Source organism: Macaca nemestrina, chromosome 18 (genome assembly GCF_043159975.1).
Source record: "Macaca nemestrina isolate mMacNem1 chromosome 18, mMacNem.hap1, whole genome shotgun sequence".
NCBI classification, from domain to species: domain Eukaryota; kingdom Metazoa; phylum Chordata; class Mammalia; order Primates; family Cercopithecidae; genus Macaca; species Macaca nemestrina.
Genome location: NC_092142.1, coordinates 77,089,864 through 77,106,880, shown reverse-complemented (window position 1 = coordinate 77,106,880; position 17,017 = coordinate 77,089,864). Strand labels below are relative to the sequence as shown.

Genomic DNA, 17,017 nt, shown 5'->3' with positions numbered 1-17,017 from the left:
TGGGTCTTTGAGATCATCTATCCCATCAACCTTTTTCCTTAAAGATGAGGAAACAGAAGCTACAAACAGATCCAGAGGCTTACCCAAGGTCCTATCGCTAATTGGGGCTGGTCCAGGAATTTCTGCTCTAAGTATCAAACGATAATTAAAATAGGATAAATGCAGATGAATGTGTTCTCATATATATTGTGTTCTCAGAAAAGAAGAGGATAAATTTAATGATGCAAAAACAGTTGTGCTATAGCATTCTCCTCCAAGACTGGTTTAAACATGAATGGCACTGTACAATCAGGTTACTATAGTGTCACTAGGGTCCCTGGAATTTTACCTTTCCAGTTTCAAATATTACATCAAATGGGCAGAGTTTTACAATTTTGACATGCCATCCTGCTAGTGCCAAGAACACTGCAAGCCCTCAACAGTTGTCTGTCTACACTGTCAGTGGGAATGGAAATTAGAGCAACAAGATTAAGAAAATGACTCGGGAGGTCGGGAACAGTGGCTCACACCTGTAATCCCAGCACTTTGGGAGGCCTAGGTGTGCAGATCACGAGGTCAGAAGATCGAGACTATCCTTGCCAACATGGTGAAATCTTGTCTCTACTAAAAATACAAAAATTAGCTGGGCGTGGTGATGCGTGCCTATAGTCCCAGCTACTCGGGAGGCTGAGGCAGGAAAATCGCTTAAACCCAGGAGGTGAAGGTTACAGTGAGTAGAGATCGTGCCACTGCACTCCAGCTTGGCAACAGAGTGAAACTCACTCTCAAAAAAAAAAAAAAAAAAAAGAAAGAAAATGACTCAGGAACTGTTACCAAAACTTTAAATGCATATGCCCTTTGAATCAAGGAGTCCACTGCTAAGATTCTCCCCTAGGCGTTTACTCACAAATGCGTAAATAAAGAATGTTCACAGCCGCATAGTTTAGACCCAGTATCAGATGAAATTGTAAGAAAGAATGATGCAACAAAGAGAGAACTGTGAAACACCATTGCTTGGAATAACAAATAGCAAAACAATGCCAACAACCTAAATGGCCACCAAAGGGAAGACTGGTTATAGCATAAGCACATGATGGAATATTATTTAGCAGTTAAAACAATGAAGTAGATCTATATGCACTAATAAGAGATCTCTTGTAGTACTAAGTTAAAAAAAAAAAAAAAGTACAGGACAGAATGTGAGTGTGTTTGCTGGTATATATATAACCTTTTTCTGGAAGAATACACAAAATAGTTAATAACGTTTACCTTCCAAGAGAAGGACCAAGAAACACTTTCACATTTCATTTTTCACCTTTCCATTCTGCATGTAGATTCAAATAAGATGCATGTATTCCCATTTGTACTCTTCTCGATACATCTCTAAAGATTACTACTATCCCACCTACTAGAGGTTATTACTTTAGTCAGAAAGACAATAAAATAATCAGAAAAAATAACACTCTGCTTTCTTTTATATTTAACCCAAAATAGTAAGTCCAGTGAGCTCAAGATAAGGGCTCATTTCAAATATACTGAATTTCAAATATTTCATCATAAATACACTGAAAAAGCAGAAATAAATCTTCCTTTTCTGTATTTTCATAACTTTTCACTCCAGAGTACCAAAAATGTTCTTAAGTACACTGTGGTCTATTTCTTCAAATGGCAAGAAAACTTTCACAGCATTCGAAAACGAAGACGGCCTCTGCAGGGTGTATCCAGCCCCCTTCAGGCTCTGCTCCCAAACACGCTGCTCTGTCTCCTCCTCCCCCTCCTCCCAGGGCCTCTGCACCGGCCATTCCCCTACCCCATCTGACCCTTCTCCACCCTCCTCAGGTCTTTCTTGAGATCTTAGTTCAATCACTTCTTCCTTGGGGACTCCAAAGGTCTCCCAACTCCTTGGCATCATTACTGATTCCTATGACCACTCACTGTTTTTTCAAGTTTACAATAAGATCTGTGCTTTTTTTTTTTTTTTTTTTGACTAAATTAGTCTTTCACGATAGGCTGAAAGCTCTACAAAAACAGTGGCAATGTCTGTTGTCCTTAACAGTAGACCCCAGCACCCATAGCCTAGACTTCATGCTAAAGTGCAGTGACGTTTCAAAAATCAAACAGCTCACATCACTCTCTAGCTCAAACCCTCTAATGTCTTCCTCATCGCTATCTCAGAGTCTACCAGACACCCATCCCCCAAGAGCACCTCTCCTACCCAGTCCATTCATCTACACTCACACTAGCTTCCCTGATGATCCTTGAAATCTCCAGGCCTGTGCCTACCTCTGAGCCTTTGCATATGCTATTCTCACTGCTATGAGAGTACTTCTCTTGACATTTGCACGGCTTACCTCTACTTCATTCAGGTCTCGGATCAAATGTGACAACTTTGGAAGGCTCCCTGCTGATGACTCCAGCATGCTCATGCTGTCACTCCCCTCGCCTTCCTCTGCTTTACTGTCCTTTATTTATTAATATTATGGTAAATATTAAACTTGATTATGGTCTATTTTTCTTACCTAGATGGTAAGCCTACGAGGGCAGGGATTCTGTTTCATTTGATGCTATATCCTTGGTCCCAAGACTAATGCAAGCCCTCAATAAATATTTATGTAGACACATATCAACATCAACTTCTATACAGACAGAGAAAAGTAAGAAATCAGAGATAGAGTTAAAGCCTACTTCCTTCTAATCTTAAAAATCATAAGCATAACAGTCTCCTAGTTGCAATTATGGGCGTTCACCACGTTTTATTTTTCTTAATAAATGAATTAAACGAATAAACATTCTCAAACTCCTGACTAATAAAGCAGATGACACTGACAATGAACTATAAACAAATGTGTGAATAATAATGGACTTGCTCATGCTTTCACTCATAAAACAAACAAAGTGAAGATGACTTTAAAAACAAAGACATGATTCCAAGACCAATAAACTTTACACACTGCACTAAAATCTCCATGTGGTGAGCCTGGCATGTGTATTTGACAATTAAAAGAAAAAACAACAGTCAAGCGCTTACCCATTCTTCTAAAATGCGTGACACTGCTTCACTCGCCCTTGCCATGTTCCTGCAGGCCAAGATCACGTGTGCACCATGGAGGGCAAAAGACTTGGCAGTTTCAAACCCTATGGTTTAAAGGAAAGTCAATGTTAGAAAACATAACATCAACATAGTGAGTCATGTTGAATGGCCTTTATCGGAGCACTACTTACATTACCCCAGGTTCTCAACCAGGGGTGATTTTGACCCCCAGGGGACAGGTACAAATGTCTGCAGACATTTTCAGTCGCCACAGTTGTGGGGTAGAGTCCTACTGGCATCTAGTGGGCAAAGGCCAGGCATGCTACAAAACATCTTACCATGAACAGGGCAGCCCCCGACAACACAGAATTATCTGGCCCGGACTATCAACACCGTGATGGTGAGAAAACTTGTCCTAGGGATGCAGTGATTTCAAAGATGAAGACCGAGCCATAGAAGAGTTCACGGCATGTCCAGCCATTTAACCATCAATAATGACCAGATCCTGTGCTCACGATAAGGACTTGATGCTCTACTCTATGGTAAGTGTCCCCAGCACCTCTGCTTCCACCACCGTCACCTAGGTTTCTTAGCCCCGTTTCCTATTTAAAACAATTAGAAAAGCTGGACAAAACAACACAGGTGCACACACACACATCTGTTTGAAGGCATCAGGAGGGCACTCTGACTGAGAATCTGGGGGGCCAAGATCTGCAAAAATTGCAAGGCCAGCATTTGGCAGTTTTTTCCCTTCAAGGCATATTTCATTTCCACACATAGTGGTTGGAAGCCTGAGAAGATGGGCTGAGCTTTTGGCAATTTTATAACAGGGAAAAAGACCCAAATTTGAGCTCAGGACCCATCAGGAAAGGGCCACGGTACACACACCAAACCTTTGGTTGGGACCCTAAAGAGTTATACCCTCGCTGTAATAACAAGAGACAGTCCAGACTTCACAAGACTGGAAACTCAGCTTCAGGCCATTTCAATTCCTGGTTTGATTAAAGTGATCAGTCCCTATCTATCCAATTTCCAGCAGCAAGAGAAAATATTCTCTGGAGGAAGATACCATTATCTAGCGTCTCAAATTACCACTATAATTATTTCAAATACTCATATAAACTCTCAGACATTCAAACAAAATAGCTAAGCATACAAAAAGACAAAACTTCACCAAAGCCAGAGGGGAAAAAAATGGAAATAAATGCACAGGAGATCTGTCTAATCAAGTTATTCAGAAACAGTGATTAAAATAACTCTGACTGATAGGTTCAAGGAACAAAAAGGCAAGATGGAGAATTCTGCCAGGGAATTAGAAACAATAAAAAAAATCAAACAGATATTCTGAAACTTAAACACAATAAGAGTAATTAACAATTCAACATATAGGTTAACAGAATACGAGACATAGCTGATGACAAGATTAAGGAAACTATAAAATAAGTTAAAAAAAATCCAAAGTGAAGCATAAAAAGAAAAACATAACTAATGCAGTAAAGCAAAGCACTGAAGAGACATATGAAACACATTCTCCTATGCTCGTACACATACATGTAATTTGAGTTCCAAAAGAAGTGAAATAGATTAAGATAAGCAATATTTGTTTTTTTTTTTTTTTTTGAGATGGAGTCTTGCTCTGTAGCCCGGGCTGGAGTGCAGTGGCCGGATCTCAGCTCACTGCAAGCTCCGCCTCCCGGGTTTAGGCCATTCTCCTGCCTCAGCCTCCGGAGTAGCTGGGACTACAGGCGCCCGCCACCTCGCCCGGCTAGTTTAAGATAAGCAATATTTGAAGACAGAATGGCTGACAATGTTACAAATTCAATGACGGATATATAGCCACAAATTCAAGAATTATCCAGAGCCACAAGCAGAAATATATATGTGTATGTGTTGACAGGTATATGTATAAATGTGTGGGTCTACATGTATGTGTATATATATGTGCAAGCCACAAGCAGAAATATATGTGTACATATATATATTTATGTCTATGTGAGCTGCAAACAGAAATATATATATGGGTGTATACCCATATGTGTATATGTGTGTGTAGACACACATATACACATATGGGTATATATGTCTACACACACATATACACATACATGTCAAACTAACGCACATCAGAGTAAACTGCTAAAAACTGCAGATAGTTTTAGAAGTAGTTAGAGACCAGTAGCTACAAGACTGATAGTTATACCTCTAAGGAAAATGATGGAAGTCACAGCTGAAAGAAATAAAACTTTCATCTTAGAATTCTATACCTAATACAAATATTCTTGAAAAATAAAGGAGGAGGCCGGCCACGGTGGCTCACGCCTGTAATCCCAGCACTTTGGGAGGCCAAGACAAGCGGATCATGAGGTCAGGAGATCGAGACCATCCTGGCTAACACGGTGAAACCCCGTCTCTACTAAAAATACAAAAAAAAACTAGCCGGGCGTAGTGGCGGGGGGCGCCTGTAGTCCCAGCTACTCGGGAGGCTGAGGCAGGAGAATGGCGTGAATCCAGGAGGCGGAGCTTGCAGTGAGCGGACATTGCACCACCGCACTCCAGCCTGGGCGACTGAGCAAGACTCCGTCTCAAAAAAAAAAAAAAAAAAAAGAAAAAGAAAAAGAAAGGAGGAGAACAAAAATTTTCAGCAAACGAAAGCTGCTTTTTGTTTATCACCTGCACTACACCGAGTATCGCGTATAGACCCACACTGCAGGAGACACTAAAGGATGCTCTTCAGGAAGGAGGAAAATGACCCCAGCTATAAACCCAGAGACTCAGAAAGTAACAAAGAGCAACATAAAGGGTAACGATATGTTAAGATCCAAATGGTAAGAGTAGTAAACTCTATGAGTTTTAAAATACATAGCAAAAATTACTGTATCAATAATAATAATAATAATGCTTAACCTAGGAGGTGAGTAATGGAAGTAAAGCTTCCTAAGGTTCTTGTCTTCTCCAGGAAGTGATATAATACTGATTTATATTACATTTTAATAAGTCAAAGATGCAAGCTGTAAATCTCTACAAATTTAACAAGCTAACGGAGAAGAAAAGTCGAATGACAAAAAGGCAAGAAAGGAGAGAAGATGACTAGGTACAGTGGCCTGTAATTCTAGCACTTTGGGAGGCCAAGGCATGAGAATCACTTGAGACCAGCTTGGGCAACATAGCAAAACTCTGTCTATACAAAAATTAAAATTAAAAAAGAAATAGCCAGGTGTGGTGGCAGGCACCTGTAGTTCCAACTACTCAGAAGGCTGACATGGGGGGATTGCTTGAGTCCAAGAGTTCAAGGTCACAGTGAACTATGACCATGCCACTGAACTCTAGCCTGGGTGACAGAGCAAGGCCCTGTATCAATTTAAATGAAAGAAAGAAAGGAAAGAAAAAGAAAAAGAGAAAGAAAGAGAGAGAGAGGGAGGAAAGGAAAAGAAAAAAGAGAAAGAAGAATATAGAATAACTTAACAGGAAGCCAATAATAAGGTGGTATATTTAAGCCCAAACCCAAATATCTTTGTCATTACATTAAATATAAATGGCCTAAAGACAGCAATTAAAAGAAAAAAGTTGTCAGACTGAAGAAAACATATATATATATTCTCCTTATAAAATAATGTGCATTATGTTTTGTACCTTTAAACACAAGGATAAAAAAATCGAAGTAAAAGAATGGAAAATACATACGGTATAATGTGGGCCAAAAGAAATCTGATGCAGCTATACTAATTTCAGAAAAAGGAGACTCTAAAGCAAGAAGCATTACAAGAGAAAGCACTGACCATTTCACAATGGTAAATTTCTTTTTTTTTTTTTTTTTTTTTTTTTGAGACGGAGTCTCGCTGTGTCGCCCAGGCTGGAGTGCAGTGGCGCGATCTCGGCTCACTGCAAGCTCCGCCTCCCAGGTTTACGCCATTCTCCTGCCTCAGCCTCCGAGTAGCTGGGACTACAGGCGCCCGCCACCACGCCCGGCTAGTTTTTTGTATTTTTAGTAGAGACGGGGTTTCACCATGTTAGCCAGGATGGTCTCGATCTCCTGACTTCGTGATCCACCCGCCTCGGCCTCCCAAAGTACTGGGATTACAGGCTTGAGCCACCGCGCCCGGCCGACAATGGTAAATTTCAACCCACCAAGAATACATGACAATTCTAAATTTATATGTACTTAATAATAGAGCCTCCCATATATGTCAACAATTGACAGAATCAGGAGAATAAATGGAGAAATTCACAATTATAATGGAAGATTTTAACATACCCCTCTTAGTAGCAGATAAAATAAGCAGCCAAACACAAAGTATATAGAAGGTTTGAACAACTTAATTGATAAACTGAAAATAATTGAATATGATAAACGCTGAAAACAACAGCAAAATATACTCAAGTACTTCAAGAATACTTACAAAAACTGATGATTTGCAGGGCCAAAAGCAAGTCTCAACAAATTTCAAAAGATTAAAATTAGAGAGCATGATCTTTGATCGCAATGGAATTAAATTATAAATCAATAACAAGATCCCAGAAAATTCTCCTTTCTGGAAATATATGTATAAATAAATAAGACATTATGGCTCAAAAAATTACAATGAAAGTTAGAAATATTTTAAACTCAATAATTACAAACATATATACAAACTTATAGAGTATAGCTAAAGCCATGGTTAAAAGAAAATCTACAGCCTTAACTACATATATTAAAAAGAAGGCCAGGCACAGTGGCTCATGGCTGTAATCCCAGCAATTTGGGTAGCCGAGGTGGGTAGATCACTTGAGCCCAGGAGTTCAAGACCAGCCTGGGCAACACGGCAAAATTACATCTCTACAAAAAATTAGCTGGGCGCGGTGGTGCACACCTGTGGTCCCAGCTACTCAGGAGGATGATCATGTCACTTCACTCCAGTCTGGGTGACAGAGTGAGATCCTGTTTCAAGAAAAAAAAAAAGAAACAAAAGAAGATGATCTAAGCATCCATTACCTTAGGAAAATAACCCAGCACATTAAGCTTAAAGAAAGCAGAACGATGGAAATAGAAGGAGAAAGGAGAAAGGAGAAACTTATAAATCTAAAACAAACATAAAATACAGAGAAAAAAAGAAGTTAAAAGTCTGTTAATTGAAAAGACTAATAAAATTGATAAAGGGCTAGCAAGACTGATAGAGAGAGAGACAGACACAGAAAGAGAGGGCACGAATGACCGATATCGGGGACGAATAAAAGGACATCATCAGGTCACATTAAAGCATAAGCAACAAAAGCAAAACCAGACTAGTGAGATTACATAAAACTAAAAAGCTTCTGCACATTAAAGAAAACCATCAAGACACTGAAAGGGCAAGCTACAAAATAGTAAAAACAAAATACTTGCAAACCTCATAACTGATAGTGTTCATATCCAAAATATATAAGGAACTCCTAAAACCCAACAGCCAAAAAAAAAAAAAAAAAAAAACACACACAGATCTTAAAAACAAGTAAAGGAACCGAACAGACATTTCTCCAAAGAAAACATACAAATGGCCAAGTGTATGAAAAGTGGAAAATGCACTAATCTCCAGGAAAATGCAAATTGAAATCGCAGTGAGATGTCATCTCACACCTGTTAAGATGGTTCTCATCATGAAAGGAAAGATAAGTGTGGTTGAGGGTGTGGAAACAAGAGACCCCTTGTGCGTGAGAAACTTACATTCCTTAGTGGAATGTAAATTGGTGCAGCCACTATGAAAAACAGTACGGAGTTTCCTCAAAAAATTAAACATAGAATTAAAAATTGCTGCATTAGGATCCAGCAATCCCACTTCTGGATACACATCCAAAGGAACTCAAATCAGGATCACAACGATATGTCTGCCCTCTCATGTTCACTGTAGCATTATTCATACTAGCCAAGACATGGAAGCAGCCTAGATTTCTACTGATGAATGAATGGATAAAGGAAATGTGGAAGACACACACACACACACGCGCACACACACACACACACAATGGAATATTATTCAGCCTTAGGAATGAAGGAAATTCTGCTATTTGCAACAACATGGATGAACCTGAAGGACATTATGCTAAGTGAAATAAGCTAGACACAGAAGGACAAATACTATATGATACAATTTATATGAGGAATCTAAGACACTCAAACTCACAGAGGCAAAATATAGAATGGTGGTTGCGAAGGGCTGGGGAGAGAGACAAACAACGAGGTATTAGCCAAAGGGTATGAAGTTTCAGGTATGCCAGATGGAAAAGCCCTAGAGATCTACCATACAGCACTGTGCCCATATTGTATCATGTACTTATAAATTATGATAATGGCTTCACAGGTATATACTTATCTCCAAACTTATCAAGTTCTATACATCAAATACATACAGCTTTTTGTATGTCAATCATACCTCAATAAAGTTGTTTTTAAAAATGAAAAATAAAGAAAAGGACTACAGATCCTACGAACCGTAAGAAGATCTTAAGATATGGTTAACAACTTTATACCAATGAATTTACAATACAGGAAAAAAAGACAAATTCCTAGAAAAACACTACAAAAAAAGTTGCCACAAGAAGAAATGGAAAACTGAAAAGTTCTGTATGTTTAAAAAAAATGAATCTATATTTTAAAGTCATCTCAAAAAAGGGGAAAGTTGAGGAGGGGAAGAGACGGGAGGGAGGAAAAAGAAGAGGCAGTCTAATCCAGAGCTTGAACACCAAGTCACTGCTCTAAACTAAAAAATACCATATTTTGTAATCTATGGTGGAAGACCATATAGAGTACAGTACAACAATGAAGTAGTCAACTCTACTAGAGAAAGCAGCAATGTAGTTCAGCCAAATCCATGTCAAATGGCCATAAATTATTGTTTACAAGATAATGTTAACATGCATGGAAAATCAGCATACCGTTATCTTCCTGACATCACCATGTGGAAGAGCCTAGTAAAGTCCATTCATTCAATCACCCCCACAGGCCTAATCTTCACAGAGAACAGTCGATTTATATAGACTACTTCTCGAGGGAAGTCAGCATAGCACAGAGGAAGACTCAAGTTGGACACACTTGTGTCGCTGCCAGTTCTAACCACGTACCAGCTGTGGGATCTAAGGTCACGCCTTGAATCCATGTGAAACTCAGTTATCGTTTCTGTAAAATGGGGAATAAGTGGTAAACATATACTGAGAGCCTAACATAATCATAGTAGGTGGGAAACAAATGTTAGTTGCCTGCTTTTTGCAAAACCCTTGGTGTCCTATGCCTCTTCCACAATTTGTATGACCTACCAAATCCAGCACAGTCACTATGACTAAAAAATTAAAACTTGCTCCTAGATGTGCTACCAGTGGTAACCTGAGGGTGAGTGACTTTAACACCAACCAGAATTCAAAGAAATCAGCCACGGGCTCCACCATTCCGTCTGTCTGAATACGGGCTCTGGAGCACAATGTAACCTCATTGCTGAGACAACCTGAAATTATTTTTTGAGATTTTGCCAAATCCCGTATTCCAAAATACATACATATCACCTAAAGATGACCTCTGATACTTAAATCAGATGCTGAAACAGTGCACAAAGGATTTCAAACCTGAAGTATTTAACACCTAAATCCGTTTGCCTCCCCTTGGGTATGTGTGTAGTAAAAAGTGTTTGAAGCTGTCATCTCCAACCTTTCAAGAAAGAGGACAATCGTCTCAAATTAACTGATTTTTACCTGTGATGCCAATGTCACCCCTCATCACCAGTGAGCAAAAGACACCTAGATCATTTGGGGAAAATGAGAGAAGTAAAATGCCAGGTTTTGTAGCCCGGCTGGCTGGGGGCGGGCACCGAACAAAGTCTTGCTGACAGATCTGTCCCATCAATCAGGCTAATGAGATGGTGACAGCCATATGCAAGCAACACAGAGTGACCAAACACAACTGCACTTGTGAGCCCGGGACTTCACGCACCCAGAAGATCTCGGAGAGAATGGTGGACTCTGGGTCCCTTTGAAATTTCCAGGTCAAAGCAATGATCAGGAATATCTGTATTCACAATTTCATCACAGGGTATTAAAAAAAAATGATGTAAGAGAGTGGAAATGAGAGTAAACACAATTCTTATTCGTTACCAGCTATGTTTTTAACAGATTGAGAAAGCATTGATATAACCCAAGGCCAGGCAGGTTCCAGAGCTTGATTGATTGACTGACTGACTGAGACAGAATCTCGCTCTGTCACCCGGGCTGGAGGGCAGTGACGCAATCTGCAACCTCCGCTCACTGCAACCTCCACCTCCAGGATTCAAGCAATTCTCATGTCTCGGCCACCCCAGCAGCTGGGATTACAGGCGCGTGCCACCACACCCAGCTAATTTTTGTATTTTTAGTAGAGATGGGGTTTCACCATGTTGGCCAGACTGGTCTCAAACTCCTGACCTCAAGTGATCCACCCACCTTGGCCTTCCAAAGTGCTGGGATTACAGGCATGAGCCACCACGCTCAGTCCAGAGCTTTATTTATCCAGTTTCTCAGGTTAGCGGTAAGTTCCTTGAGCCTTGCACCCTCCCATCTTCGTATTTTGGCAGACTAGCACCCAGTAGGATTCAATAAATATCTGCTGAAGGAACAAATGGTTCTTGCAGACCGCTAATAGGCTGCAGTTCTGGACTATTTTAAAACAATCCAGGCTGTTTCAAACAGCAACACGGATGGCCCTATTCCTTCCTTTATAATAATGCATAAATATTAAAATCCTGCAAAGATACCGCTCGCCATAGTTTTGAATGATGCTACCAAGAAATCTGTGGGGAAAAGCATGCCGTTTTTCTATCAAATTTTATTTTCCCAAAAATACCTGTTAAGTCATGCTATCTGACTTGACAAAATAATCCACGGCAAAGGACTTTTTATTACCAGAAAGGGCACATCTGACAAGACAGCGGCAACAGGCTACAGGCTCAAGCTTCCGCCCTCTCTCCTTTAGAGAACTCTGACTGTAGTTATGGGTAAGCCATCTGTCTCTGTGTCTTGTGAAATTACACTCTGGTTCTTACATCTTCCTTTATCTAAGCAATGCATTACCCGTTGCTAGTCTACTTTTAAAAGCTGCAATAGACAACTCCATTTTCTCACTCTTTACAATTGCCTTTGGAACAGAAACAAAGCATGGCTATTTCAAAAGATGATAGTTTAACAGGAAGGACAATAACACTTTTATAGTAAACCATATCTCTAGAGTGTGGAGTTTTATATAAAAAAAGTTTAATAATGCTACCTACTGTTAAAGTCCTGGATAAAACCCAGGAGAATAACAGCCCTCACTCTTGTAATACCGCAGCTGATGGCCAGTTTCATTAGCTAAATGTAGTAGTGCTAAGCCTGTTCTGCACAGTGCCAAAGTTTGTGCAAAATAATGAAGGCAATGGTTTACTAAATTTAATAACCTGATTCATCTTATAAAAAATTAACTTTATGACAATGTTTAAATTAAACTAGCTTAACTGCATGGAGATGGCAAGAGTGTGTTCTGAAGAATATTTAAACCTAATAATACCAAGAAAATAAAGAAAGACGTTTTAAAGCAATGAGCGGCATCAGTTTTTCTAACACTTGTTACATCGGATCCAATCAGAAAAATGACGTGGCCATGGAGGCTTAATAGCTCACTGTCTTGGGTTTTAAGCTTTCAACAAAAACATTCAAGTTCTACAAAATGGAAAAGGTGAAAGTAATTTAAATACCTACTTATACTATCGTACATAGTTTTCACTCTTTAGAACAGAGGTCACAAACTGATGATCCGAGGACAAGTCAAGCCCACAGACCTGTTTTGTGTGGCCCACACTTTCTTCCCTTCCCTTCCTTCCTTCCTCCCTCCCTTGCTCCTTCCCTCCTTTCTTTCCACCCTTTCTCCTCCCTCCCTCCCTCCCTCCCTCCCTCCTTCCTTCCTTCCTTCCTTCCTTCCTTCCTTCCTTCCTTCCTTCCTTCCTTCCTTCCTTCCTTCCTTTCCTTCCTTCCTTCCTTCCTTCCTTCCTTCCTTTCTTCCTTCCTAATTTGAATTAGTTGCCAGCATTAAAACACTGGGGAGATCACAGGTCCAAAGCTAGATGTGCAGCTTCTCTGAAAAAGTTTACAGCGGGAGCACACTAGGTCCCCAATCCCACGTGGTGACAGGTTAGCTGGGAAGCCACTGTTAGCTAGAGGTGGGGTTTGAGCTTTCTAGTTGGTCATGTTGGCCATGGTCATCACCCGCGCTGCTGGCATTACCCACCAGGCCACTGCAGGCACCTGATGCTCAGTGCACACTATCCAGGAAACATCCTTGTTGGAGACATGACTCAAGCCTTACCACAAAACATCCTCAGTCCAAATGTTCACAACTGAATCACTGAATCTCAAAGAACATCTCCCACTGATGTGGTTGAGATTTTATTTAAACCATGTCAAACCCTACTCTGTCAAGCGTGAGAATGCTAGGATGCTAGCAATGCCTTGGAAAATGCCACAGTAGCACTTGGCTTTGCATGGACAGAGAAGCACAAGGGCAGTAGCTCAGGGATCTGCAGGAGCTTGGACCCATGGTGCAAGCTCCTTTGCATTTCACAAATGTCACTGAGTGGCAGCAGAACCTCTGGGCCAATAACTCCTCTGGAATGAGAGATAAAGATGAAACAGGCAAGCAAAAAGGCAGGGTGCTTGGCAAAAAAATAAAAATAAAAAATAAAATAAATCAAGGATTGGGGAGCAACTCCGTGTGAATAAATTACATGAATGCAACGGAGATGAAGCTCCATGCAGCAAGCGAAAACTGTGGGACTCCTCGGCAGGCAGCAGTAGCCTGTGGATTTAGGCAGGGAGTAAACGCTATGAGTTATTATTCATATTATTATTTTATCCATTTAGGGTACCTCCAGGGGTCACAGTGGACTCGCTCAAGATACTGTGGCCTTGTGACCAGCCAGGAATGGACGAGGTGCCCTCTTATCCTGAGCGGTTCAAGGTATAAGTTAGAAAATCATGTAGGAAGCAAAAAAAATCTACAAAGCCAGTGACCGCCTAAGTCTAGGTGTCCAGGATGCCCCGTGGGCCACTGGTGAGCTCAGCGAGTTATTTACCCAGACAGGAAACGCAAAGGGAGAAACGGCTTGGGCGTGGTGGTGGAGCGCATCGGAGCAGGCAGCCGCACCCCGTGAGACTCACTGGTAGGTTGGACGGGGGGGGACAGAGTCACCCACAGAATCCTCAGGCACAAAAAACATCAAGGTGGGAACCCTGTCCCCTCAAATACTGACAAAGCTCCCACGGAAGTAGGAGCTAAGAAAAATGCAGCCAGGAAGGTTCCTTCTGGTTTAAGTTTTTTAATTTTCTCCCTATTGTGGATGTACTTGGGCAGTGTCCCCATTTACTGTAAATTATGGTTTTAATTATCATTTTTATCAAGGTGCCCAAAGGAGTTGAGGCTTACAATATCCGTAATTTCTAATGGGTTGTTATTATTAATTTATAATTGTGAAACACTGGGGACAAATGTTACTCGTAACAGGGCACAATTAAAAGGCCACAGAGATGCTGATTTCCAGCCCCCTCCAGCCCTGCCCCACAAACATAGCACTCAAATGATCCTTAGGAACAAATCAACAAGTTGCAGAATCTTCCAGCACACATCCTCTTCCTCCCTGGAGATCTGCCATTGTGTATAGAGCAAGAAGATAGGCCTAACGTCCTTCAGCTTGGGTTAGATTTGGGGACAATTCAAATGTGGGACTGTTTTTGTATTCACAAACTACCAGCTTTAAGGATGAGAGTTTCTCCTATATCCTCCTAAAAGTAGGAAGACCACACTTTCCAAACTAATCTGATTAATGTAAATGAAATTACAGTGACATGACATTGACGATGATCCTGAAATCCAACTCCCCCACGGGCATTTCCAGATGAAGTTGTAAGACGTATATTCACCATGCCTATATGCTCAATGCCACATCTGCAATGACTAGATAATCCATACCGCTGTTTCCGTAGTTACTTTAATTACCTGAATGATCATATTTACCTCCCACGCCATTTCAATTACATAGTCCTGAGTTCCAAAGAGTTAGAGATCACGCTTACTAAACACGATCCACAGCTGCCAACTCTTAAGAAATTACAAAACTACACAGGTCTCTCTAGAGAAAAATAAGTCATAGCCAGCCCTGCTTTTTAAATGTATGTGTTATATACAGCCAGCAACAGATCCCTACAGAGCTTCCTGAATAGCCCTAATAACATAAATACATCTCAAATATATTTATCAAAAAAAAGATACCAATTCAAGAAGTGGGAAATGGGTCAGTTCACGTGGAACATCTTTAAAATACACCAGGCTGTATCTGCATGCTTTAGGCAGTACAAGGCTGAGGCCGTAATGTTTTGTAAAGCTGCGCAATAAATCCCAATTCACTGTATGAGATCTCTTGAGAGGCAAGACTGACCCCAGACTGGCTACTAGTGCTGCCACTGTGCTAGGTGAATAAGTTCTCATTTAACCTACCAGTGACAGTCCTGGTTAGGAATGAGTGACAAAAGTACCCAAAGTTTACAATTAACATGGTCGTAGACAGGCAAATGCAGACAGAGATTCTATACAAGTAACTACATCGAGCGGCATTCCTGTCGGTAAAGATGTAGGGGAACCACGCAACTTCATAGATTAATGAGGGAGGGGGGATAGGAAATGGCTTAACATATTTGGGGGCAGTTGGGACATGGCTATCAAATTTGAAATGGACATGCTCTTTGACCCAGCCACAACCAGAAATTTATCCTACAAATAGACTTGCTGACATGAGCAAATATGTGGGAGGAATATTCAATACAGCATTATCTACAACAGACTGCAGTCAACCAAAATGTTTTATCAATTAGGTTAAATAAATTATATTGCATGAATAGGACAAAATACTGTATTGCACCTAAAAAGAGTGAGGAGAAATGATCTGGAGATGCAAGGAAACATATCTGCGTTATAGTATTAAGAAAAAAAGTCAAAGTACTGAACAGCGTGCACATAAGACACAAAGTGGTTAAACAGGTGCCAACATTGATTACTGCAGGAGAGAGTTATCACTTGGGGGCAGGAAAACTTCTGCATTTCGTAATGTCGACGCTATTTCAATTTTTAGCACATGCATACACGCCTGCTATAGGAAAAAACTAAAAGTAACAAACCAAATGCTATCTAATTGACAATTCATGGGCCTTTATGAATTTTAATACAGAGCAATCAAGGCCAGTGAGAAAAAAAGGGAGGAGCCTATTTGTATTCCAAACAAGGTATTTCCTGAGCATCCTGATTTACAGAAAGGATGCTGTAATGTCCAGGTAAGGAGGAGGACTTGGGAGTGTTACTCTTGGCTGGGTACCACGCCACGTGCTTTATGAAACACATTAATTCTAAGGCGTTCTCTACAGACACCCTATAAACTGTCATTGTCATTTCACGTAAGAGAAAAACCACGGATCCCCAACGTTAAAGAACTCACAAGACCAGAGGGCAAAAAAGGGGGAGAACCCCAATGGGCATTATAGCCTGAGTTCAAGCAGGTGTACCCCACCATCAGGCCCCCCCCCAACTACCGCAATCACTGTGTGACTGTGGATTTGTGATATTGTGATACAGTAAGAAACACATATTGGGTCTTCATCCAGGTTCCTGGCACAGAGCTCCTAAAATTCTTGAAATTGGCCAGACGCAGGGTCTCATGACTGTAATCCTAGCACTTTGGGAGGCTGAGGAAAGAGGATCACTTAAACCCAAGCATTTGAGAACAGCCTTAGCAATATAGTGAGATCCGATCTCCAAAAAAAAAAAAAAATAGTGGTGCACAGCACCGTACACCTGTAGTCCCAGTTACTCAGGAGGCTGATGTGGGAGGATCACTTGAGCCCAGAAGTTGGAGGCTGCAGTGAGCCATGACTGCACCACTACACTCCAGCCTGGGTGGGTGACAGAGCGAGACCCTGTTTAAAAAAACAAAAACCTTTGAAATTTTCTGAGCAATATGG

The 17,017-nt window shown here is 40.8% G+C and overlaps 1 protein-coding gene across 24 annotated transcripts in view; it reads right to left on the bottom strand.

Annotated features, from left to right (window-relative positions):
* Positions 1 to 17,017, bottom strand: part of LOC105491228 (WW domain containing oxidoreductase) — a 1,122,875-nt gene that overhangs the window by 1,056,212 nt on the left and 49,646 nt on the right. For all 24 annotated transcript variants that reach the window (XR_011616111.1, XR_011616112.1, XR_011616119.1 and 21 more), the window contains exon 5: positions 3,008 to 3,114. Coding sequence is in view for 13 of the 24 variants with exons in the window: in XM_071083674.1 (XP_070939775.1) it covers positions 3,008 to 3,114 (107 nt within the window). In the remaining 11 variants the exon portion in view is untranslated. The remainder of the gene's footprint in view (positions 1 to 3,007; positions 3,115 to 17,017) is intronic.